The 26952-nt window shown below is 40.1% G+C and overlaps 1 protein-coding gene across 1 annotated transcript in view; it reads left to right on the plus strand.

Annotated features, from left to right (window-relative positions):
* Positions 1-26952, plus strand: part of NKAIN3 (sodium/potassium transporting ATPase interacting 3) — a 280276-nt gene that overhangs the window by 238363 nt on the left and 14961 nt on the right. Inside the window, exon 5 of the mRNA XM_068983424.1 lies at positions 22644-22704. Coding sequence (XP_068839525.1) covers positions 22644-22704 — 61 coding nt within the window. The remainder of the gene's footprint in view (positions 1-22643; positions 22705-26952) is intronic.

Genomic DNA, 26952 nt, shown 5'->3' on the forward strand with positions numbered 1-26952 from the left:
CAGATGAGGGGGATGAGTGCCAGGCATGGCCCTGAGAATTGCCTATCCTGCTCCCACCGAGCAGAGAAGGCTGTTCCCCAGAAGGTCGGCAGCCTTTCCTAGGGATCAGCTTGGTGTCAGGTCCATCCCACCCCGACCCCAGCCCCCAGAGAACTGTTCCTTTATCCAGAAGCAGAGGTCACAAAAACTCCTTGAACTCTGGAGGCTTCTCACAGCCCTGGATCTTCAGGCCCTTTCTAAGATGCATGTGTATGCTTTACCTCATGCCAGACAGTACCTAATCCCTTCACTTAAAATAACCCAGTTAATCCAAAGGGAAATTCCATTCATGGGCTAGATACTAGTATTATCACCCTTATTTCTTTATAGTTTCCCTGGTGGCTCAGATGGTAACGAATCTGTCTGCAGTGCAGGAAACCCGGGATGTAGGTGGCTCAGGCATTTTCCCTGCGGGACTGTCCACTTAGAGACTCTTGTTCCAGTTGCTCCATTCTACAAGTCAACAGACAGACTGCAACATCTACTAAATACCAGAAGTGAGAGCGTGGCTAAAGGTCCAAGTGCTGGAGCTAGACTATTCAAATTCAACTGAAGCATCACACTGAAAATCATTCCTTTCTTTGGTTTAATCTGTATATATTTAATTTATGCATCATATTGACTTTTTTAGTAGACTATTTTTTCATTCAGTTTTATCGAGATATTATTGACATACAGCATTGTTTAATTTAAGGTATAATAATAACTTGACCTACAACATAATAACTTGACATGTGTATTATGAAGTGATTAGCACAATAATAATAGTTAGCATCCATCATCTCATATAGACACACAGAAAGGTTTCTTTTTTATTATGAGGACTTTTAAGATCTACTCTCTTAGCAACGTTCACATACACCATACAGCAGTGTTAACTATAGTTGTCATACTGCACATGATTACATTATCAATACTTATTTGTCTTTAACTGACAATTTGCACCTTTTGACCACTTGCATTTAATCCACTCTCCTACTCTCCCTTTCTGATAACTAAAAATCTGACTGTTTTATTATGTTTTTTTATAGACCTTATTTTTCAGGGAAGTTTTAGGTTCACAACTAAACTGAGCAGAAGCTACAAAACTTTCCCATATACCCCTTACCTCTCTATATGTGTGACCTCCCCACTACCAAAAATCCCACACTGGTGGTATATGGGAATCTCTGACCTTTCTGCTCATTGTTACTGTGAACCTAAAAATGTTATAAAAAAATATTAATTTGAAAAAAAAAAAAAAACCCTCACATCAGATTGGTCCATTTGTTACAACTGTTGAAGCTACACTGACATATCACGATCACACAAAGTCCAGAGTGTACATTATAGTTCACTCTTAATGTTGTACATTCTGTCGAAAGTCAAAAGTGAAGTTGCTCGGTCGTGTCCGACTCTGCCACCCCATAGACTGTAGCCTGTCAGGCTCCTCCGTCCATGGGATTTTCCAGGCAAGAGTGCTGGAGTGGGTTGCCATTTCCTTCTCCAGGGGATCTTCCCAACCCAGGAATTGAACCCAGGTCTCCCACATTGCAGGCAGATGCTTTACCATCTGAGCCACCAGGGAAGCCTGTACATTCTATGAGTTTTAACAAATATATTGATCATTGAAATGTCATACAAAGTAATTTCATTGCCCTAAAAATCCTCTTTGCTCTATCTATTCACCCCTGCCTCCCAGGCACCAACCCTTTTCTTGTCTCCATGCCTGAGCACATACTCAGTCGCTCAATCATTTCGACTACAGTCCCATGGGCTGTAGCCCACCAGGTTCCTCTGTCCATGAAGTTCTTTAGGCAAGAATACTGGAGTTGGTTGCCATTTCCTCCTCCAGGAGATCTTTCCAACCCAGGGGTCAAACCCACATTCCTGCATTGGCAGGAAGATTCTTTACCACTGAGTCACCTGGCAAGCCCTATTGTCTCCATAATTTTTCATTTTCTAGAATTCCATATGATAGGAATTATATAGTATGTAGTTTTTCAGATTGATTTCTTCCTTTTAGGGATATGTGTTTAAGATTCTTCCATGTCTTTTCATGTCTTCACAACTCATTTCATTTTAGTGCTGAATAGTATCCTATTATCTGAATGTACCACATTCACCTACTAAACGACATCTTGGTTGCTTTCAAGTTTTGGCAGTTATAGATAAAATTGATATAAATATCCATGTGCAGGATTTTGTGTGGACCTGCTTTCAACTCCTTTTGGTACATACCCAAAGTAGGAATATGGTTGCTGGGTCAAATAGCAAGTTAGGTTTTGCAAGAAATTACCAAACTGTTTCCAAGTGCACTGTTTCACATTCCCCAGCAATGAATGAGAATGCCTGTAGGTTCACATCCTTGTTGCTATTTGGGGTTGTCAGAGTTCTGGATTGGGCCATTCTAATAGATGTGTCATGGCATCTCACTGTTCTAATTTGATGCTGAAGCTGAAACTCCAGTACTTTGGCCACCTCATGCGAAGAGTTGACTCATTGGAAAAGACCCTGATGCTGGGAGGGATTGGGGGCAGGAGGAGAAGGGGACGACAGAGGATTAGATGGCTGGATGGCATCACCAACTTGATGGACATGAGTTTGGGTGAACTCTGGGAGTTGGTGATGGACAGGGAAGTCTGGCGTGCTACGATTCATGGGGTCGCAAAGAGTCGGACACGACTGAGCAACTGAACTGAACTGAATGACTTACGCTGTTGACCATCTTTCTTTATGCATATTGCCAACCGTGAATGTTCTCTCGTGAGACTTCTGTTCAGGTCTTTGGCCCGTTTTTCAATGGGATTGTTCATTTTCATAATACTGAGTTTTAAAAGTTCTTTGTACACTTTGGCTAACAGTCCTATCTATGTCAGATGTGTCTTTTGCAAATATTTTCTCCACATGTCTGAAAAAGTCTGAAGAAATATTTTCTTCGCCAGTCTGTAGTGTGTATACTTATTCTCTTGACAGTGTATTTTACATAACAGAAAATGTTAACTTTCATGAAATTCATTTGATCAATTATTTTTCTGATGGACTGTGCCTTCAGTGTTGGATCTACCAAGATATTACGACATCCAAGGTCACCTAGATTTTCTCCTATGCTATCTTCTAAGAGTTTTATAATTTTGTGTTTTACACTTAGATATGTGAACTTTTTGAGTTAATTTTTATGAAGAGTATATTCTTTTCACTTTTTGTTTTTGTTTTTTTTTGAGTTTGAAAACAGAAAAAATTCATCATTAATATTTCTAGTTTCATCTCGAGAAACTGCATGGCATGGCATAATGAAAACTAACTTTGTTCCCTTTAATAAGATTTTGGTTGAAAATATGTATTAATAAGCATTATATAGTCACCTTTCCAATTAAAGTGTGGTGTGTTTCAGTGGCTGTAAGAATAATTTAAGCATGGTTTTCAGCTGAATAGAACGTCAGCTTAGCTGATAGTTCTAGCGGTTGGATTCACATTATCCTTCTTGAATCCATTGATCTGAAGCAGCATTAAAATGTTTTAATAAGTGCCCTTATAAAGACAGCAGGCCAACATTACTAAACTTTCTAAAACACTTCAAAGGGGATTATGGAAACATGTTGAAGCTCTGACAGTAAATAAGTATGCGTGCGTGTGTACTAAATTGCTGCAGTTGTGTCCTACTCTTTGTGACCTCTGTGGACTGTAGCCCACCAGGCTTCTCCGAACACGGGATTCTCCAGGCAGGAATCCTGGAGTGGGTTTCCATGCCCTCCTCCAAGGGATCTTTCCGACCCAGGGATCAAACCCAGGTCTTTTATGTTTCTCCTGTCTTGGCAGAAAGGTTCTTTACTGCCGGCGCCACCAGGATACTGGCCACCAAAGTGATCTTCAGCAAACGAGCAGTGATAGTTCTCTGTTTCTAATTTCCCTCCTCTTAGTTAATTTGCACAATGAGGATATATAGTTGTAGATGTAAATAGTTGACTCACTCAAGCCTACAGCCTACACACAGGATGCAGGTGGAAACTTACTACTCAGACCAGTTCTTCCTTCCAACTGATGTACGTTCCATGAGTTATTGTCCAATTTATTGGAAGGTCATTTCTCTGCCCACAAGTAAAGTGTTTAATTTCTCCCTGTGGAGAAGAAGCCTCCGGGTTGGAAATGTATTCAAGCACAGACAATTATCATTTCAACTTATCAGCTGAGTTTTCCTCTCTTCTAATTGGAGTGCCCTTCAGGTGTCCATGTTCTTGCCATGTGAGCTTACATGCTCATCAACTAGGGACACGGGATTTGAGGTGCCCCGCCCGACAGGGGTGGCCTGCTCACCCAGAAGGAAAGTGTGTGCTACTGTTTTGGGGTATGCAGTCTGTCATCATATCACCTCTGTCATCACTAGATCCAGCCCTTCCCCACGGCTAATGTGACACTTTGCAACCTTGATCCCTTTAAGATCATTAAGTGGCTTGATCCCTTTATTGCTTTGTCCTTTAAAGACCACCATAGGGCTTTGATTTTTTACTCTTTAATGCCAGTGAGGCACCAGAGACTATCTGAGAGGGAGCTATGTGGAAGAAAACAGACACTGGAACCTTCTAGAAGCCAATAAGCAGAGGCGAGAGGGGAGATGAGGACAAACAGAGCCAGTTTGATGTCACTGTTAACTACTGAAATACTATGGCTATTTAGTCTTTTAAGCAGAGACAAAATTTCATCCTTATTTGGCCAGTTTGCATGAGGATTTTGCTTTTTCTAAAATGCAAATAAAATTCCTACCGACGCCCTCTGACATGGTTTCTATCTTAAGTACATCACTTCCTCCCTGTCTCTCTCTAGAGCCCACTCTTTCCCACTTCCTCTTCTTCCTCCACTCTTCCTTCCTCCTTCTGTCTTCACACACACAGATAGTATTCATTGAATGAAATAGAAGAGAAAGGGTGTCAGGAAGGCCTAGGCTGAAAATTATTTGAGAATCCATCAGTAAGTGAAAGCAGGTGTAAAATCTTTCTATTCACAGGATTAAAACTGCAGCAAAAGCAAAAATAACAAAACTAGAGTTGATGAACATGTGGGAGGTAAAGGTTATGACAGATTCCATAGGTGGCTTTTATCCATTTTAACAAGGATTAAATCTATTTTAATAGTTCTTTGTTAAATCATTTAATTACATTTCTGAGAAGAAACAGCTCTAGGTATCATGTAAGGTAAAACCTTTCAGAATTAAAAAAATAAAATGTGGGGGGGAAAGGAAGCAGCTAGGTAATCAAGATAAGATTATAGTCAGAGCCTTACATAGAAAAGTTAACATTTCAAATGACTTCTGCAAAAATCTCTTTCCAAATCTGCTTCCATTCTAGACTTTGATTAAATTCACATTAGCACCATGCGGGGAAAAAGGCAGATGTTTTAAAAACTGTTATATTAACTGATGTGAGAAAATGCTTCTTGATTTAATGATGTGTAAATAAGATTTATCTTTATATTTTTCAGGCTGTGGTTATTAGCCTCCTGGTGAAATTCTCAAATTATATGCTTGAAAATATAGATACAAATATACTCCAAAAAAAAAAAAACAAAGCCAGGTGTGTCACTCTAATTCAAGTGAAAGTAAATTCAAGTGTAAAGGAAAGAAATGGTAAAGATTAGGAGGAAACAATTCTATCATGTCAAAACCCCAGTTTTTTCATATGGTAAAAAAAAATTATGTAGTTATTTGTTCATATATATTCATATATATATTCATATATATGCATATATGTGGTTGTTATTGTTTGGTAGCTAAGTTGTGTCTGACCCTTTGTGACCCCATAGACTGCAGCATGCCAGGCTTCCCTGTCTTCCACTATCTCCTGGAGTTTGCTCAAGTTCATCTCCACTGAGTTGATGATGCTATCTAACCATCTCATCCTATCCCTACTTATTCATATATATAGTATAATATCATATATACACATATGTATACATTATATAGTATATCATATGTGTGTGTGTGTGTGTATCATCTTCTATTAACTTCCTGAAATAAATAAAAAGATGATACCCCTCCCTCCAGGAGTCTGTCATTAATTTGAAAAGTTGAGACATACAAGCATAAAATGGTAATAAGATGTGTTAGGCAGTGATAACTAGTTTTGCAGGTCAGTTACCTGACATACAAAATAAAGGAGGGCTTCTAATACTCAGTAGATTCCATTACACTTTTTAAATGTACATTAGTGTAGACAGTTTTGGCTTAATTAGAAGAAAATAACTTGTGTAATTATTTCACACAGATGAAGATAATCAGTGCTGGGCTCTTGTACACACAGGACAAAGTTCTAAGTGTGCTTGAGGCATTGACTCTCCAGACAAATGCAGATACTTGCAAGTGTTTGCATAGAATTTTGTGTTCAGGTCCACTTGATCAGTTCCCCTCCCCACTCAAGCTTTCATGCCCCCATTTTAACAACCCCCATGCCCATAGGATAAGAGGAAAGACTCATGACTCAGAAGTCAGGCAATAAGGTGTGGGAACTTTGGAAAATTTGAGACTACTCTGTTTTAAAGAGCAACAGCTGTTCAGTTTGAGCTGACTGGTGACAAACGAGACTTCAGATCTGATTTTTTTTTAAGGAAACTGGAAGTTTGAAGTTCTTTTTGATACCTTCCAAAATAATAAACAAACATTTCCACTTGCCTTTCAAGGCTTTGTTATTATTTTGTTACTCCAAAATAATTTTTTTTTTATTTTTGACAACCATCTTAACATTTTAAGGAAACAATGTGTAGACCAAATGAAGTGTATTTGTGGACTGGAGACAAAAGACACCAGTTTTTTTTTTGTTTTTTTTTTTTTGGAGTCTAGTTGATTTACAATGTTGTATTAGTTTCGGGTATACAGCAAAGTGATTCTGTTTACATATGCATGTATCTATCCTGTTTTTGGATTCTTTTCGCATATAGGTTATTGCAGAATATTCAGTAGATTTTTCCTCTAGTGATTCAGCGTGGCCTGGAGAGGTCAGGGAGGGCTGTGACGTCTACTGATGTGTTACTTCCTGAATGTGGGGTGTGTGTGTGTTTGTGTGCATGCGTGAGTGTGCATAAAGACACATGCAACTGGGAAAGGTAAAAGAGGAAGCACCCTTCTGACTCTAGAAGGGTCCACAATCAACAGGTTGGAATGATGAGAAAGTATGGAACATTTGGGTAAAAGAGGAAAAATTTTCCCCAACCAGAAAGAAGATCAACTTAATAGTAGAACACAGCCTTGAAAGACAAGTGGAGACATTTGTGTAAACAGAAGATTCTTAAATGATATTGATTCATTGCGTTTTGATCATATGTAAAGATTTGTGCCTCCTAATATGTTTGCTGTAAAATGGCATGCCCATTGAAAATCCAACATTGCATTTAGGTAGATTAAATTCTCTCAATATCCAACAAAGACACGTGATTTGTTTCCCAAAAGTTATGTTATTTTTAAAAAGTTTTCTTTTATATTTGAGTATAGCCAATTAACAATGTTGTGATAGTTATCCATTTTAGATATAGTAGTGTATACATGCCGATCCAAAACTCTATATAACTATCCCTCCTTCCCCTCTGGCAACCATAAATTCATTCTGTTTCTGTTCTGTAAATAAGTTCATTTGTATCATTTCTTTTTAGATCCCACATATACAAAGACACATAGTATAAAACACATTTCTTTCTTAGCCATTTATTCACTTGTTATCAATCACAGATATGAATTCAAAATCTTGAAGGTCTGATTTCAGTGGCAAAAATGCTGCAACCTTAATCATTTGTGTAGTGATCCTGATTAAAATCCTGTAGAAGGCAAGACAGGAAATCAGAGTTGGGTTGAATGTCAATTATGCATACTAATTTCCATTCATATACAAATATCTGATTAAATTCATAGAGTGCAGCTGGGTCCACTTTCATCTTTAATGAAAAGAAAATATCACTCAAAGGGTGTGAAAGCAGGGATTGAAAATTCAAAGGATGTTTCTCTTGAACACTCACAGGAAGTCATTTCTCATATTACTATTATTCCTCATATTACTATTATTCTGTTTCAGTTGTTTGCTTTTTGGTTTGTGTTTTGTTGTTATTATTTACTTGTTTTTTGCAGTTGCTATTTTCTTAGAATGAAAACTCTAAAAAGAGCTCAAGGGAATATTGTAAAATTTAAATTTTCCTCCCAGCCCTAAAACAAGGGTATATCACTTCCCCATTCTGGTGGCAACAGCTGATATCAGTTCTGGAAATAGTATGTGTATATAATACCAGCTCATAACTGAATTTAGCTACATTAAAAAAAAAAAAAGCCCAAATAATAGTTGTTCAGAACGTAAGTGTAAGTCACTCAGTCATGTCCAACTCTCTGCAATCCCATGAACTATAGCCTGCCAGGCTCCTCTGTCCATGGAATTCTCCAGGCAAGAATACTGGAGTAGGTAGCCATTCCCTTCTCAAGGGGATCTTCCCCATCCAAGGATCAAACCCAGCTCTCTGGCATTGTGGGCAGATTCTTTACCATCTGAGCCACAGGGAAGTCCATTTAGAAGGCAGAGATTTGTTTTGTGCTCATCTGAGAGGGATCTGGCAGCAGGCGCAGCAGGCATAAAATGGTGCTTCCATGGTCGTCTGAGAATCAGTCTCTTTTAATATTTCCTTCCTCATCTGATCTCAGATCATTCCATTTTCATCCTGAAGAACACCTCATGATCACAATAGGGCAGCCAGAGTGAAATCTATCACATCAACATTCCCGCCAAGAAGAAGGAAGAACAAAAGGACGTGCCTCCCAGCTGTCAACTCCCTTTAAAGAGGTTTTTCCTGGAAAGTTACTTACAGCATTTAGTTGACCAGCAGAGGCAGATTTTAAGTTGGAGAGAACAGACAGGTGGATACAGGAGGGAAGGGGGTGGGGTGGGATGAAATGAAAGTTTGCTTCGGAGTTGGCCCTTCTTCCTCCCCAGATTCCAGGCAGATTTTTCCCACCCTGATTTTGTGTCAGGCTGGGGTTGTCCCAGCTTCTGCCCTTGCACACAAGGGCAGATCAACATCACACCCACACAGGACCCTGTTGCTGTCATCAGAAAGGAATTCGGTGAGCCCCACTATGAAGCCAACCCTTTGGTCCACTGTGAGCCCAGCCAAGGTTGGCTCCTAGGCACTGGGGCCACTGAAGTCCAGAGGCAGGTGGGATACAGATGCTGGGGTGCCCGGCAGAACCGAACACCCACAGTCTACTTGGAGTTTCATGTCAATTATCTGTGAATTTGGATGGATAAAAAGGCCATTAGATTTGACAAAATGTAGACTGCTAACCTTTAAAAGAGCAATCTCAGCAGAAAAGTAGGGCCAGAAGCCAAATCGCAGTGAATTAAGGAAGGAATGAAAAGCAGAGGAAAGCAGGCAGCTGATAACAACATTCATTTCAGACGTCTGTGGGTGGAAGGAGGAAGCTGTAAGACATAACAGAATCAAGTGACATTTTTGTAAGATAAGGGAGAGCTACACATTTTTGAAGGCAGAAGGAAAAGAGTCTGTGAAAAGGAGATATTGGAGACAAGCCCAAAAGAGCAAAAGAAAGATCTTTGGAAATCAAGATAAGAAAAAACATCAGGGAGACAGGAGTGATCCTTTAAAAAGGAAAGATTCCTTATCCTCAGATTCATTAAAAAAGAATGAAGGAATACGTGAAGAAAGAAAATACAATCGGGTGTGTCTGTGTATGTGTTAATTGGTTCACGTTAATTGTCTTACACTCAACAAAGTGCTAGAAAAGAATAAAGATTGCGTTGAGTTAGACTGGGGACTTCCATGGGATCCAAAATGTTTATTGTAGGAAAAGCCTATGGAAACAATCTATTAATGTATCCTCCTCATTTGAAGAGACGGGAAACTGTGTATGAGGAAATAAACTGATTTACTGAGACGGGTTGAAAGGAATCTGTCAGGATTTGTTACTATGTGAGAAGAATCCCTGAAGACCATGAGTGAGATGTGAAACCAGAATGGGCCCGGTTCTGGAAAGAAAGCTGAGGTCTGGGTTGAGGCTGGGGGTAAGCTTGAAGGGGGAGATGAAGCCACAGTCGAAGCTGAGGAAGTTCAAATTCATTTGTTCTTATTGATAAGGCGTGAGCACTAAGGTCCTGCTCTACTTTGTGACCCAAGAAGAGGGGCAAAAAAAGGAGAAGGAGAAGTGACACAGGTTCAGGTTTGGTTCGGTCCATCAATAAGCAAGAATGGTTGGGATGATGAGCCTGTAGGGAGGGCAGCATAAAGCCACTGGCCAGGCATGGTGCTTCCATCAGTAAAAGAGAAGCTCTGATGAAACCAACATCTTCATCGTCTCAGGTCTCACCCAGTGAATGTGGAGACAGTCTGAACTATGCCATCGACCTCTGTAGACTAATGACATGTGCTTGATTCCTGATTCCACTACTAACTAGCTATGTAACCTGGAGCTAGTTATTCTGATCCTTCATTTCCTCATCCACAAAGGAGAGAAACTACTACACACCTTGCAAATATGTTGTGAAAGTTAAATTATTGAGAACTTAGCAAAAAGTACCTAGTAAATACTCAGATGTTGCTACAAATGGCTACATAGGTCTCTTTTAATGAAATATCCAGTGCAGCATACAATATAAGAAGATAGAATCTATCTTGAAGTATCCGATTATTACATAGAAAGAGCTATGTAACATACAACCATTCAGATATTCTCTAGGATTCTCTACAATAAATGAGATCATCCTCTCAGCTCAGCTTCCATCATATAGAAAATCAGAAAACTACCAAACGTGGTAGGGAAGAGATACTCTCTGCTAGTGATTCTGACAGCAATGGCTGGAGGGACCTCGAGGAACCTTAACCATACTTTTAAGGCTCATTGAACACCATTCTCTCCAACTGAATTTATGTAGCACCGAAGCCTCTTCTCATACAATTTCTACCTCTCAGGGCATAGTAGGGAGACCACCTTTAATTACCACTGAACCAACCCTTAATGCCTTCCTCCTGGGATGTCCATACAGTGTAACAATTTTAGTCTGAGAACTGGGAAAGCAGAACTGGAAGAGAAAACCAGTAGTCAGCTATTGTCAACTATTCTCATTTTTAAACACCTGAAATAGAAGCAGAGGTGCCATTTATTTTCACTCAAAATTACAAAAAGTATCACCTGTTTGTTTTTTTTTTTACTTAGGATTTTTGTGGGCACAGTATTTCTACAAAGATTCTTTTAAAGCATAACTTAGGGCTTCCCTAATGGCTCAGTGGTAAAGAATCTGCCTGCCAATGAAGGAGACATGGGTTCCATCTCTAGTCCAGGAAGATTCTGCATGCCGCGGAGCAACTAAGCCCAACTTTTGAGCCTGTGCTCTAGAGCCCAGGAATTGCAACCACTGAGCCCATGTGCCACAACTGCTGAAGCCAACGTGCCCAAGAGCCTGTGCTCCGCAGCAAGAGAAGCCACTGCAACAAGAAGCGCATGCTCCGCAGCTAGCGAGTAGCCCCCACTCACCGCACCTAGAGAAGAGTCTGTGCGTGCAGCAGCAGTGAAGACCCAGCATAGCCTAAAATAAATTGAATAATAATTTTTTTAAAGTATATCTTAGATCTGCAAAGCATCTAGAAATTTTACTCATTTCTGAAGTAACATACTGTAATCCAAAGTCATCTTAGAAAAAAAAAAAACTCTTAGTTTGGGCATTAGAAAATGGATAACATTAGTGAAAACCTCTTCACTTCTAATGATTTCAACATATTATAGAGAATTATGATGACTCTTTCCCATTGTATTGGAAATGCATGCATGCTAAGTCACTTCAGTCATGTCCAACTCTGTGGCCCCATGGACCATAGCTCTACAGGCTCCTCCATCCATGGGATTCTCCAGACAAGAATACTGAAGTGGGTTGCCATTTCCTCCTGCAGGGGCTCTTCCTGACCCAGGGATCAAACCCATGTCTCTTAAGTCTCCTGCATTGGCAGGCAGGTTCTTTACCACTAGCTTCATAAAACTAAAAATAAAGTCTGAAAACTCTAGATTATAGACACAATTATGTTGGAACTATTTTATGCTTTTGACTCAACTCTTACACTTTTTTGGCTTTAAAAATGCTATGGAAAGTTTAGATCATCATTTTAAAAGAACAGACTATATGGTGTACAATGTGCTAAGTGAATAGTTGGATCACGCTTAATCCCATGTATGATTATTATGAAAAATTATACCATCTTCCTGGGATTGCACCATAAAGGAGTTTGTACCTGCTTTGCTGAATAAATGCAGCTTTGGATTATAGAAGAACTATGCGAACAGTAGCAGTAAGGAGAGGGAGCAACATCATGAACTACAGAGTCAGGATATAACTTCCTGCCTAAATGGTTTGGGGACAAATTGATTAACCTCTGTGCTTCAGTTTTCTCTTCCATAGAATAAAGATAATGATAGAACTTAGCTCTTAAAGATATAAGGGCTTAATGAATTAATGGACATATGGTGTCCAGCTAAGCCCTGGGCTAAGCACTAGGCATCCATTAGTGAAGTAATCCTCATAATAATCAGTGAAGTAAAATGATCATTATCCCCATTTTACAGAGGAGGAAACTGAGGCTCAGAGAGGTCAAATACCTTGCCAATGTTTGTTCAGATGGTATTGTAAAAGCCAATATTTGAACTGAGATCTCTCCAACCACAAAGCTGAACTCTTGACCAGCAAAACCATTAACTGTAAGGAAAGCACTGGATTCCAGCAACAAGGCTGAAATTCATCCTGAGAACTGGATAATTGGAGCAACCCCAGCAGCGAGTGTGGCCTATTGTGGATTCCCCAAGCATTAGGTGGAGCTCCTTGGAATCCCCAGCGTCATTGGCCCTGAGGACTTTGAAGATGTTCTCGCAGTCAAAAGAGAGGAGATGCAGAGGCTCAGAACCAAGGAGGGCGCAGGAGGACAAGGAAAGTGGTGGTGTGCATGCTGTGTGTGCTAAGTGGCGTCAGTTGTGCCTGACTGTGACCTATGGACATGCCAGGCTCCTCTGTCCATGGAATTTCCCAGGCAAGAACGCTGGAGTGCTTTGCCACACCCTCCTCTAGGAGATCCTCCTGACCCAGGGATCAAATACACATCTCTTACGTCTCCTGCATTGGCATGCAGGTTCTTTACCATTTCGCTGAGACCATCAAAGGAGGTCAGGTGGTCCATGACGTGGGATCCTCCCCACCCACTGGCCCTGAGTGGAACAGAGGGGATCTGCTGCACAACACTGAAGTCTAGGCAGGGCCCAGGCTCCGCATCTGCTTCAAAGATTCATTAGTTACAAAGGCTGGTGCACTTAGTACCTCACACAGAACGTTCTGGGACCTTCTCAGAGCTGGACAACAGCATCGTCAGTCTCATTTGGTCTCCTGTTCAAGAAGGTGGAATATAGGTGGAATTGATTTCATGTACTAATTCAGTCAAGTGGATCACAGCATCTGCCACATTTCACTAGGCAGAACTTTCAGATACATCCCTCAGACAAATCAAGAAGCCTGTGAAAACCCATTTCTGTTACAGACAAGCAGAATTTCATATTGCATAATCCTTCCCCTCAAATTCCACACATACGTCCAGGCAGAGAAATGCCTGTCTTTCTCTTGGGTTCTCCTGAGCTCTATAAAATTATCTATATATCCACATACAACTCCATCTATAATAAGGGGCTGAGAAGTTTACTGAGGTTGCATGACTGAACCCAGATGGTGGGAGCAGTGTCCACAATAGACAGGGCTCCAGACACTGCCATTTGATTCCACTGCTGATGAGCCAGCTTCTCGGTGGGAAGTGGCTGGCAGTGGACAGACATGCAGGTCTGTATGCCCCTGGAGTGATGCCTGGCTGCCTAAGATGGGGCTTGGAGCACGGCTGCTCTGCCATCTGCTGCCTTTCAGCAGGTATTCTTGGGATCTCTGTTCTCGATACATGAGACCTGGAGATGGACATTCCACTATCGGGTTGTGTGGTCTACCAGCAAGCTGGATTTGAGGGTGTATCGGCAGGCATGTCTCTTCTGAGATACTGAGGGTACCCACCCTTGACCCTGAGAAGCACAAAAAGAGTCATAATGCTCTGATAAGCTAGAGGGCAGGTTCAAACATGTGTCCTGAGAACTAGAGGTCTGAGTTGTTAGAGAGGGAAGTCAACAGCTCAAGAACAGGGACAGAAGATGGAACAGGCAAGCCTGAGGCCAGTCTGAGTGGACACGGACAGAGGGCTCCTGCCCAACTGCAGTTTTCACTCCAGTTCCCTGGGCCTGACTCCATGTGGACAGTCAGGTACAGAAGAGGCAGCAGCTAACGTGGTCTGGAGTAAGTCACCTTTCAGTCTCACCCAAGACCCTACCCCTCACATGCTGACCCCTCACGAAACAGCTCTTTAGGTCCAAATGACATTTATAGGTTCATCTCATACCTTTATAAACTGACTTTTAGCTCTATGTTTAGGATTGTAAAGTGAGTAAATGTTAGAAGAGATATTTTTAATAGAAACAGTTTTCTTCAAATTACCTCGTAACACTCAGGTACTATGACCCTAGCAAACTATTTACATGATACCATTGAAGAATTGCTTCCTAGGTGGCACTAGTAAAGAATCTGCCTGCTGACGCTGGAGACGTAAGAGATGCAGGTTCAATCCCTGGGTGGGGAAGGTCCCCTGGAGAAGGGCATGGCAACCCACTCCAGTATCCTTGCCTGGAGAATCTCATGGACAGAGGAACCTGGCGAGCTACTGTCTATGGGGTTGCCAAGAGCCAGACACGACTGAAATGACTGAGCACAGAGCACGCAAGTGAAGAATTATTAAACTTGGCAGGGAACACTTAGAAAAGTCCCAGATATGAGCTACTTAAATAAGTCTATTTGTTTGCCATGTTTGAACAACACTGTTGTTCCTCTATGACTTGACACCAGACATGCACTGAGAACAACGCTCTTTGCAAGTCAGAGTAACTTGTGTGTCCTCTGTATATTGCTGAGCTGGCTTGTACGGAGCATCTGCATCACAAAAGCATGTCATTAAAAAGCTTATCTTCCTTGGTAGAAGCCAGCAAACCGTTTGTTTTCCATTTTGACTGTCTACACGAGTGCTTCTCCTATACATAAGGGCAATAAATCCCCAAAGCCCAGAGTAATGCGATGCTGTTGCCGTTGTGCATTTTTATGGTCATTGTAGAGGAAACAACTTATTTCCATATTCATTGATTCATTTGAAGCCCAGGGTGCCAGTGGGACTCTTAGGAGAGTGAACCAAATGTCTTCAAATAATTTCAGGCTTCATTTGGCATATGACACTTCCATAAACAGGCATCACAAATTCTAGATTCCTGAAGGATAAGTGTGAGCAGCTTGATTAAAAAACAAATAGGTTAGGAATTACTGGGATTACAAGGAAATTCTCCCCATAGTTATCTAAATAAATGAGAAGCCAGGCCCTCATCCGCTAAGGAACCTAAGTTCCTAGACTTCTGTGCTGCTGGGTACACAGAAGAAAACAGATGGACATGGGTGTGCACAAAAACACCCTGCTGGGAGCCCTGGAGAAAGAAATGTGTCTACACAACTCTGTGTGGTGAGACTGTCCACCTACAGCCTGTTCTTCAGCCCCAGAGTCTTTTAATAACTCCTTCGGAAGGAGGGAAATGTCTGTGTCCAGCCCAATGTGGAGGGTGAGCCACTGCACAAAGGCGAGCCTTCACCCCTCCTAAAGGAGAGAGTCAGAGGTTTCCAAGTGATTAACCACCTGTCACGTTTCTAGACCTTCTGTCATCTGTCATAATGAGAGGGCAAGCTGCATTCAGACTGCAGCGAGGTTTGGAGTACCACCATTCCTTATGAAAACCACTGGTCACTTTGATAAAGTGACTGGAAAATTCATATTCCATCATGTTATTCGTATTTCTCCTCTCCCCGGTGAAGGAAGTGGCATATATTCAGGAACACCTGTAGCTATTTTTCATGTACTTCAAATGTTTGCATGAATGCTAAGTCACTTCAGTTGTGTCTGACTCTTTGCAACCCCATGGACTGTAGTCCACCAGGTTCCTCTGTCCATGGGATTCTCTAGGCAAGAATACAGGAATGGGTTGCCATGCCCCGCTCCAGAGGATCTGCCCAACCCAGAGATCAAACCTGTGTCTCCTATGTCTCCTGCATTGGCCAGTGGAATCTTTGCCACGGAGCCATGTATGAGGCCCTTACCCAACCCGTTGGTCAGTAACGCAGTGCTCCTCATCCTTGAACTGACAGAGGCCTTGGCCTCGGCCGACTGCCCTGGCTTTCATGTATCCCTCCATCCCTTGGGCCAGTCCTTTTCAGTCCCTTTTGCTGCTTCTTTGGCATCTCGCCAACCCATAAATGTAATAATGCTGCAGGTCTTCTTCCCTGAACCTCTGCTCTGCCTTCACTCACTTCCTTAGTGATCTAATCAAATCACGTGGCTTTAAACACCGTCGGTAGACACACTGATGACCTCCAGATTTATTACTGTTCTTTGCCTGATCAGTTACTCGGGGCTGTGTTTTCAGCTAACAGTCTTTACAGATGACGTTAACTTCTCCCCCATCCCACCTTTGACAAAGAATAGGCCTGCTTCCTCTTACTAGAAAAGTAACTCAAAAAATCACTATAGAAACTTTTTAAATATTTCAGTATGATGGGTTTTTGAGGTAAAATTACTGGGTGAAAGAGTTTATATAGTGTTTGCCAACTTCTTCCAAATGTAGTATGTGAGAATGTTAATCTGATCATCTTTGTTAAAATATACCCACAAAAATTTTAAAAGTGTCATAAAATATGGTGACAACATAGCTTCCTTGTAGTCTTCATGTGATTTCATTTATGTCTGATGTATGACATCATTCCACAGTTTATTAGTTTTGTTTCTTTCTATATGGCTTAGATATCTATGTTCTTTGCAAATTTTTCTCTTGTTTGCCCTTTTTAAACTTAGAGGAATGATCTACTTTTTAGAAAGCAACTTAAGAGACTTCCCAGGTGGTCCAGTGGCTAGGACTCAGCAGTCCCAGTGCAGGGGGCCTGATTTCAACCCCTGGTCAGGAAATTAGAGCTTACATGCCCCAACTAAGATCTGACGCAGCCAAATTAATAAATAAAAATATTTTTTTAAAAGGAACTCGGGATTCCTCTCCTGCAATACGACCGTGTATGTGTGCAGGCCCATCATGGCCCAAAGGATGTGGGGAGTACAGCAAAGAGATGTGAACTTCATTCTGGCTTCTGTACCCTGAGTAGTCAAGTCCTTAGTCTCTGGCCCAGCATCCATGAAAAAGTAACAGGCTTCCTTGTTAGATTATACATAGAGTAAAATCCCAAACCCGGCACATTCTTGACATTAGGTAGCTGTGGTTTCTTTTATAAGTAACTTAACACCTTAACCCAAATAAATTACACGCAGATGCTTTCTGCTCACAAATGTTCAACTTAATGACGTCTGTAGGGACACAGAGCTAAGAGCTAAGCATGCCAGCCTCTGCCTGCATCCCATGGGAGGGACTTGGGCCAAAACTTTTATAAAGTAATTTTGGACTTGAGGAAAAATTTGGACTAACAAAGGGCCATTTAGAATCTGTTTGTTAAATAGAAAAACTTCCCTCCTTCCTTACAGATTCTTTTAAGCTTTAGGGCTTAAATGTTGGCATGAGTGGTGGGAAATTTGGGATAGTATTGGGGACTTATTTTTGTTCATGAATCCTTTTGGCTTCCCTCAAATCTCCCAATTCTCTCCTAAGGCAAGTACTGAACAAGTTTTCCTCTCTGCGGTCCCTAAATGAGTTTTTCTCACCATCCACTCCAACGAAAAGTGATCCCTTAAGACACTCAGGGGTTTCCCCAGTGGCTCAGCAGTAAAGAATCAGTCTGTCATGCAGGAGACTCGGGTTCCATCCCTCGGTGGGGAAGATCCCCTGGAGGAGGGCATGACAACCCACTCCAATATTCTTGCCTGGAGAACCCCATGGACAGAGGAGTCTGGCAGGCTACAGTCCGTGGGGTTTCAAAGAGTCAGACACAACTGAAGAGGCTGAGTACATACACAAGACATCAGGCTTGTAGAGATTTTCATTTCTTTGACTTATTCTTAACAAGACCCACAACTAACAGGACACACAGACCACGGTTAGTTGTCCTGCATGAGTGAAATCTAATCCTGTCAATCCTTATACAAGCCTGCCAGGCTCCTCTGTCCATGGGATTTCCCAGCAAAAATACTGGAGGGAGTTGCCATTTCTTTCTCCAAGGGATCTTTTTGACCCAGGGATTGAACCCACATCTCTTGTGTCTCTTGCACTGGCAGATGAATTCTTTACCACTAGCTCCACCTGGGAAGCCCTACAAGGCTTGCAGGCCAAATCAATCTCCTGTACAAATCCTACCTGCAAAAACTAATCAATCCCTTCACACACACACAAAGGTGTTAGAATCTAGTCTTAGGCCATTTGCATCCATTTGATATATTGAAAAAGATGGAATTTATGCAGTCAGAATTTATAATATGAAGGAGAAAATCATTTGAATGTTATAACCATAGAGATGGGTATCTTTAACAGAAGAGAAAAAAGATGTCTTTAAAATGAATGACTCTTTCAAAACTTTATTTGAAGCAGAAATAATCAGGATTATTATCCTGATGTTGTTTATTTTGTGTCTTTGCTATTGGCAAGAATGCATTTTATTCCATTTCTTAGAGATAAGCAGAAAGCCATGGGGACTACTTCAACTCATATTCTGGGAAACCAAGAATTACACAACAGTCAGCCATCTACAAATCAGTGATAAACATGATGTCTAGACATGTTCTCATGAGAATAGCATTATTAATGAAATAGCAGTTTGGTTAATCATGAGAGCAAAAGTAATTTGAGGAGTAAATAATTTATTAGTATGCCAATCAATAAAGCAAAAGTAAAAGGATATGTTTTAATTAATTTTGTTATAATATTGAGATTATGACTGGCAAATTCTGTTTGAAGACCTGGACAGTAATCTAATATTTCCAATATGGCAGGTCTTTATCTTTCTGTTTCCAGCTAATGGTATTGCATATTTCAATTACCCAAAATTCCTTTTGTTTCATCTATCAGGATATTATTAAGATACATTAATAAACAATTGGATCTGCAAATTTTCTGTTGCTATGCTATGCATTTCTTTGTTTCTTTAAAACTGGGTGTTCTCACATTTCATTAACAAAAAAAATTTCACCGACTAGGGAAGAATAGTGTGATGCAAGTATAACTAAGAACCTGATCTTATTTTCTATTATTTAAAAGACTCATTTGGAAAAAGAGAAATAAATATATTGACCAATAATCTTAAGTACATAGACAGTCTTTTCAGAAACACAATTAACCCAATAATTTAAAAATAATGCATGGTCCTAAAATGCAGGGAAGAAATACAAGATAAATAAGACTTAAATAAAAACATATTTTTTGAAAACTTTATTTGAAAACTTATTCAACTGAGTTTGCTTCTTTTGCTTTTATAAAAGTACATCTATGGACTTTCCCGGTGGTACAGTGGCTGAGAATCCGCCTGCCAATGCAAGGGACATGGGTTCGATCCCTGGTTGGGAAGATGGATTCACATAGGCCAATATACCATGACAACTAAAGCCCACACACACTAGAACCTGCACGCTGCAACTACTGGAGCCCGTGAGCATAGAGCCTCTGCTCTGCAACAAGAGAAGCCACCAAAATGAGAAGCCCACACACCACAACTAAGAGTGATCCCTGCTCGCCACGATTAGAGAAAGCCCCAGTGCAACAACAAAGACCCAGTGAGACAAAAATCAATCAATAAATAACTTTTTTTAAAAAATACATCTGTGATCATCTTCTTATGTAGTCCTACTAACTGCTCAATGTCTCATCCTAACCCGAAACCTCTCCCTAAATTTCAGCTTACTCAAATGATGGAATCAGGACTACCTAACTTGCACTTTAACTGCTACTATTTTCCAGGTCTCTTGTAACAAGTGGAAGGCAAACCAGAGGAGGTGGGATAGACTTCATTTTAAGTTAAAATTTCTCTATCAGGATGGGATTTTTTTCAACCCTGTCAGATTAGCTCTGCATATTGATATGTGAAAACTGTGTTTCAGCATTGAGCTCACTGAGTTTGCTCTCCTGGGCCCTTCTAGTCAATTCTCTGGCCTTCCTTCCAGGAAATGCCAATGAACCAACTAGTAAATGCCAATGGATCCAGCATGCCAAATGGAATGAACCAATGCTAAATATATATATATATATATATATATATATATATATATATATATATATGTTCCCTGTCAGAGAGGCTAATAATAGGCTGATATAGACATCATTGTCATCTGAAAAGATATCAATGAAGATAAAACAATAATTTATCTTACTTCAAATCAACATAAATGTGTAAGTAGAAGTGTTAGATTTTTTTTGTAAAGATATATAGTCTGTTAGGAAAGTAGAAAAGGAATATTCACTGTAGCACTGAGCTGTCATGAAAGCCTTAACTTTATACTAGAAAAGTCCTACAACACTCAATCAAAACATTTTGCTTATCTTTCACCTACGTAAATGGAAAAATAATGACTTGTGAGATTTAATTTACCTAAGTTCACTGTGCGGGCAAACTTATTGGATTACCTAAGCTATCAAGCAACTATGGGCTACCTATCCAATATGCAACTACCAAGATAAAACAAACTGTGTAGCATCTAAACAGTGGTCTGCAACCAAAGTAACGAAACTAGGTCAGAAATGTTCTTACTGTAACACGATCCATTCAGTCTTCTACCAACCTCCTCCTTGCCGAGGGAGTAGGACCCAGAATATCAGCCATCCTGGTCACACTGCACACGAAGAGACCTGATTTGTTAGGCTGTCACTTTGTCTAGCTCTTTCATATTCAAAGGGTGTGATCTGCCTATTTATGCCACTAGGACTCATGTCACCTGAACTCACTGAGCTGCTCTTCAAGCTAGTGGGCCATCTTCAAAGTCAGTTCCCCACGGTAGGGCATATTCATCCAAAGAGCTACATGAAGGAGTCCAAAGAAGAACGTGTGTATTGAAAAGAGTGAACAAGATAGCACCTGGGAACGTAAGGAGAAAATATTGCTTCTGTTTCTATTTATGTATGTATTCATTTTCTAAAAACTGAAGAAAAATGAGCCTTTAACAATAAATAATGTGTGGTTTGACTCGGGCTTCCCAAGTGACTAAATGGTAAAGGCTCTGCCTGCCAATGCAGGAGACACAGGAGATGCAAGTTCTATCCCTGGGTCGGGAAGATCCCCTGGAGGAGGAAATGGCAACGCACTCCAGATTCTTGCCTGGGAAATCCCATGGACAGAAGGGCCTGGCAGGTTTCAGTCCATGGGGTTGCAACGAGTCAGATATGCCTTAACAACTGAGCACACCCTCACACAGCCTCACCTGGACTGCATGTCAGAAAGTCACATGTATTTCTAAAGTACTAGCCATAGCCTGTGAGAAAATGGGAGTCCTCCTCTGACTGGGCTGCAGAAGAACTCAAAGTATATTGTTCTCTTGGGTCGGTTCCAACTCTTCAGAAGGCCTTACCCTGTCGACTACGGGCACACGCACACATCCTAGCCCCTGAAACCAAGCAGGATCCTGTAGCGCCCTCTTGGGTACAAAAGCCTTTTCATGTCCCTGTTTCTTTGTGAGAAAATGGCTTCAGCCTCTGAAACATCCCCTGAGTTCCAAAGGGCAGATTGAAATAGTTACTAATAGGGAAAGGAGGAGATACAGAAACAAAGGAGGAGCAATCAAGAAAGGAGAACAATCTACCTGGTGTTTGCATCTTCCCAGGTGGCCTGCAATGCAGGAGACCTGGGTTTGATCCCTAGGTCAGGAAGATCCCCTGGAGGGCATAGCAACACACTCCAGTATTCTTGCCTGGAGTATCCCGTGGACAGAGGAGCCTGGCCGGCTACAGTCCACAGAGGTCCCAGAGTTGCACATGACTGAAGTGACCAAGCAGCAGTAGCATACCTGGTGTTCACAGCTGGCCATTTATAATTAACGAAGCAATTTAACATTTAATTAGAATTTACATTCTCAAAGCATTTTCCATAATTAAATAAATGATTGGTATTTAATTTACAATGAACATATTTTGATTCCCTTTGTGGTGATTAAACATTAAAATAGTTGTAGTGATAATGAAAAGTGCTACAAATTGCTCTACAAATAGTAAAAACTTAAATATGTATGTTCTGAATAACCTGTGGTGAGTTTAAAATATGAGAACTGTAAATACCAAATCAAAATCTAAGGGAAATAACTGTAATTTGTTCCAAATCAAAATCTAAGTAAAATATGTCTATAATTTTTCCCATTTCTGTGTACTACTTTAGAAAGTCATTAAACCTAAGTAAAAATGAAAAGGGTTCTTTAAAATCATAGCTATTATTTTAAAATATTTAAATAGCATTTAAGGTTTTTTCCTAAATGTTACCAATTCATAGATGATACTACTGTGTATTCTTTATCTACTGATTATACGGTCTCTTTAATTATGGACATTTGTCCTAGATTTTCAAGATTTTTTTTTTTCTTCTTTGCAGTTGGTTGGTTTTGTGTATGCCTGTTATGTGATCAGTATTTTCATGGAAGAAGAGGATACCTGTAAGTATTATTTTATCTGCTTCTGGGTTTATTTTGCATGAGATTAGCTTCCAAAACTAATCATTACAGGATCATGAAATCCTTTATATTTGGAATTTTAAATGATTAAAATCAATACAGTAAAGTTACAATCAAGCATTTACAAACTATCCTGCACACAAATAACATGGCACTAGGTATGGAAGCTCTCAATCCAAGTCATGCAGGAGAATGCAGAGAGACAGGGATGCCTACGGATTGCTGCTGTATCACTTTAGTAACTTTTCATCAGAGACCTAAATGTCTTTCAGAGTAGAAAATTAGGGTTGCTTTATCTATCACCTGTTATAAGTATGCTGGCTGCAGAGTTTTGAAATCTGACTAATAACAATAACATCAATAGGATAATACAGTATATCAAGAAGTACATATGTATATAAGCTCCGTAAAGGAAACAAGAACCTTAGCAACATAGGCCAACAACTGGCATTTATGGAACACCTGCTAATCTATAAGGCACTTCTTGGCACAATTTCATTATAGGCTCATGTTATACCAAAAAACTTTAATTTGCTTTTTAAAAACAAATAATTATTAGATAAATCAATCATAACCAACCATCCCGGAGATTTGGTTATATGACTGCAGTTACTGTCTGGGTTGTAAAGTTGGCTCTTTTTTAAAAAAATGAGGATAAGTGTCTAGTTAACTGTTACCACTTCTTTCTATAACATAATTGCAAAAGAGTGAATTCTTACCACCAAATAGGTACAGCTCATGGTGTATGAACTGGAATCCAGTTAACAAAGAGGATTTATTTAGTTAACTGGAAGAAATACTAGACCTTGAGATTAAACTCACCAGGAAGTGAAAATATGCAAACATACTACATCATCTCTTTTTTTTTTTTTCCACATCATCTCTTTTGTGCCTGCTTGTGGCTATCTTTTTTTAATGCTAGTTGATCTGGAAAGTTTCTGACATTTCAAAAGTGCTGTTGTAATGACAACACTTCCAACTATGAGGTTAACTTCAAAAGTTATATTTTCAGGTGCTCCAGTAGTAGTTCTGCAATCTTACAAAGTTTACGTACTGAAAATCAGCAGAATGCTTCCAGTGCACAGCTAAGACAGTCTGCACAGCCAAAAACAACCAGTTGAGCTAGGACAATTTTAACTGGAATTGGGACCTTACAAAATTATTAGAATTGGGGCTGTATAAATGCTTCTCCAAAGCATGATATTAATACATTGATTGAGAAATCCCAGCTGAATACCTTATAAAGTACTTCTGAGCAGGTACCAAAAGGATCTTTTTTCTTCTCCTCACTGAACTGATCAGAGGTTCTCAAATGATGCCAATTCTTCATTCATCCTACCGTCTTGTGTGAGGGCAGACAGATTAATCAACAGTCTTTTATCTAGTAGAATAAATATATAAAGGAATTTTCCTTGAAGCTTGTGATTTTAAGCTAAATTTGGAAATGCAAAATGACCTGCAAAATAGAAGATTCATTTAAATTGAGTAAAAGATTTTTGACCTTCTATCAGCCTTTTTCAGCATAATAATGTCTGTATATGAATCAGCTTGCTACTGGCAGATATTATGGTTTCATTGATTTTAGAATCTTTAACTACCTTACATTTCTGTATAGAAATCTCTGAATCAGCTATTTTAATGCCCGTGAAACTGTCGTTGAAGCAGCTGCTAGCAGCTTATTCTATTAATGGTTTAATTCTAGTGTTTGTTACTAGGATCATACATTAAGTTACCAAGAGACATCCAGATAAAGTAGTTGTGTTACCATCAATTCAAATAATACTTAGAGCCAAAAGTGTCTTGGGTGCTCAAAATGAAGTAAATACGCCCCAGACGAACCTGACATGATAATTGGCTGGAAGCAAGATGACAGTAAAAAGCAATCACAAACCTTTTAGTCTGATAGTTCTCAAAGTGAGGGTAATCTTACATTTTTTTATTGAAAGAAGTAGGAATCTAAGTGCAGTTGTAATTAAATTGTCCCAAAGTCTTCAGAAGGTAGATGTGAGCAAAAAAAAAAAAAGTCTGAAACCGATTGCATTGATCCCATAGACTAGTGCAATTTATGCCAACACTTAGCTGTCAGGTAATAATGAACTGCCCTTTGGAGCCACCATTGAGCTAGCGAGAGGGCATTACCAACCTCCAGTCGAGAAGCTGTGTCCTTTGAATTGTGTTTCCAAAATGTAAACATCAAATAAGAAAACAATACTGGTAGCCTTTCAGCTTATCTAAGCATACTTCTAGAAAGCTTCTTCTGAAAGGTAACTGCAAATAGACACTGTAATGTCATAGTATTTTGGCAGACAATATAGCATTTATCATTTTGATTCCTATTCTAACTAATGAAAATCTCTGCATTATTCAAAATGCAAAGTTAAGCCTTGCTCATGGACTGAAAGCTGTCAGCCATCCTTAAAAATTAATAACTACCTGCCTCTCTCCTCTGCAGTGCTTAAGTGGTTCTATGGGACTAACATTTCAGCTGATGGACATTTCTGAAGGGTAATAAATGCTTGAGGAAACATTTATTTCCAGCCACCCATCTTAGTTACCTTTCAGACTCTTTCGCCATTTCCTATAAAGACTATGATTGCAGGTCAAAGACAGTGAAATAAAAAGCTCACAAAAGCAAGAGTGCTGCTAAGTAGGGTCAATACTGTTCATCATTCATTCTCATGAAAAAGCCTATTTATATCTGTTTCTCTTTTTATTTCTCTTTTTAATATCTGTCAGTCTCTTTGAACACTTTTGTGAGACCAGGGCATTTGGAACCTGTAATAGTAAAAATATGTCAACATCTTGTTTGTGAACCATTTACTGCTGAAAATGAACTTGTGGGATGGCTACTGTCTTGTCAGTTTTCCTAAAAATACCTTTTTTAATTCAAGGAAGTGTGGAGGGGAAGCAAAGACGCTGACAAATAGTATTAACTTTATAAATATAGTCAGGTTTCTTCAGAGGATCTTTGCTAGCTCTGCTTCATCTGGTATTAGGTTGCAAATTGTGAATGGAGCATCTGCTGGGCTTGAAAAGCCCAGCCTACTACGTATATGTTGAATGGCTCGAGAAATGTATGTTGAAAACCCTACGTGTTTTTGAAAAGTTTTTGAAAAGAAAACAAATTCCCCAGATGTGGGTTCAGTATTTTATTTTGAAAATCTCAAAATACCTCCTCATACAACTGTTCGCCCCTTGCTAATGTAGTTTGGGAAACTCTTTATTGGAAGGAAACACAAGCTTTGGAAAAATAATTGCATATCTGCTGTCCTTGAGGCTTCCCATAGACTAGTGTTCGTGTATTTGCCTGTCTTTCCGTGAATTCCTGTTAAGAGAACGAGGTGATAGTACCATAGCAATGATGTGAACTTAGGTCCTGCTGAGAATTCACTGGAGAAGCTAATGGGAGGGAAACTGACCAGTCTGAGTGTTAATTTCCAGTTTCCCTTCCTTTATTTTCTGATGTCTGGAAAAGCCTTAGAAAAATAATGTGACCCAGAAGTCAGGCAGTAGAGGACAGAGAGAAAGCAGACGAGGCCTGGATGATCCTCAGAAGAGTAAACGTTTTTTTTATTTCGTGAGCTTTGCAATATGTGGATGTTTGAGGGTTGCTGGGCTGCACCCTACAGGCTTACAAGCCCTGTACTTGCCCAGCCTCAAGACTGAAGAAAGAGCCCAGAGTCAGCGTCAAAGACATCGGTGATTTCATGGATGGGGGATTTTACATGTCCCAGTGTCTCTCAAGAGGGATGTCATTAACACCCAGCTCCCCAAACCAGTAAGTCAAGGAGGGACTCTCCATAGAGTCAAGATAGCAAAGCCATCTTACTAAAACTAGCTCCAAAGTCAGGGCTAACCTCACAGTGAAATGGCAAAGTGAAGTGACAGTCAGAAACGGCTTTAATTTTTCTGTGTTTCCACTTGAAACTGTATGTTAGAAAATTTTTAAATGAAAGTGGTCCTCACTCTGCCAATACCTAGCTCTGTGCCCATTAACAAATAGAATCTCCCATTAGGGGTCACCCAAGCACTTTCAGCTCTAACATCACAGCCCTCTGGATGACGCCCAGAGCCGGGAATATTTCAAGGCACCATCAAGTGCATCACCTTTTCTTCATTCATTTCCAAATGGTAAATATCAGGTAGCTATTCAAGACATCCTCATCTCTCTGCTCCAGACTAACAGCCCAGGCAGTGTGAAAACCAGCTTCACCCCTTACGGCAAGCCCT

This window comes from Capricornis sumatraensis, chromosome 11, assembly GCF_032405125.1.
Source record: "Capricornis sumatraensis isolate serow.1 chromosome 11, serow.2, whole genome shotgun sequence".
In the NCBI taxonomy this organism is placed as follows: Eukaryota; Metazoa; Chordata; class Mammalia; order Artiodactyla; family Bovidae; genus Capricornis; species Capricornis sumatraensis.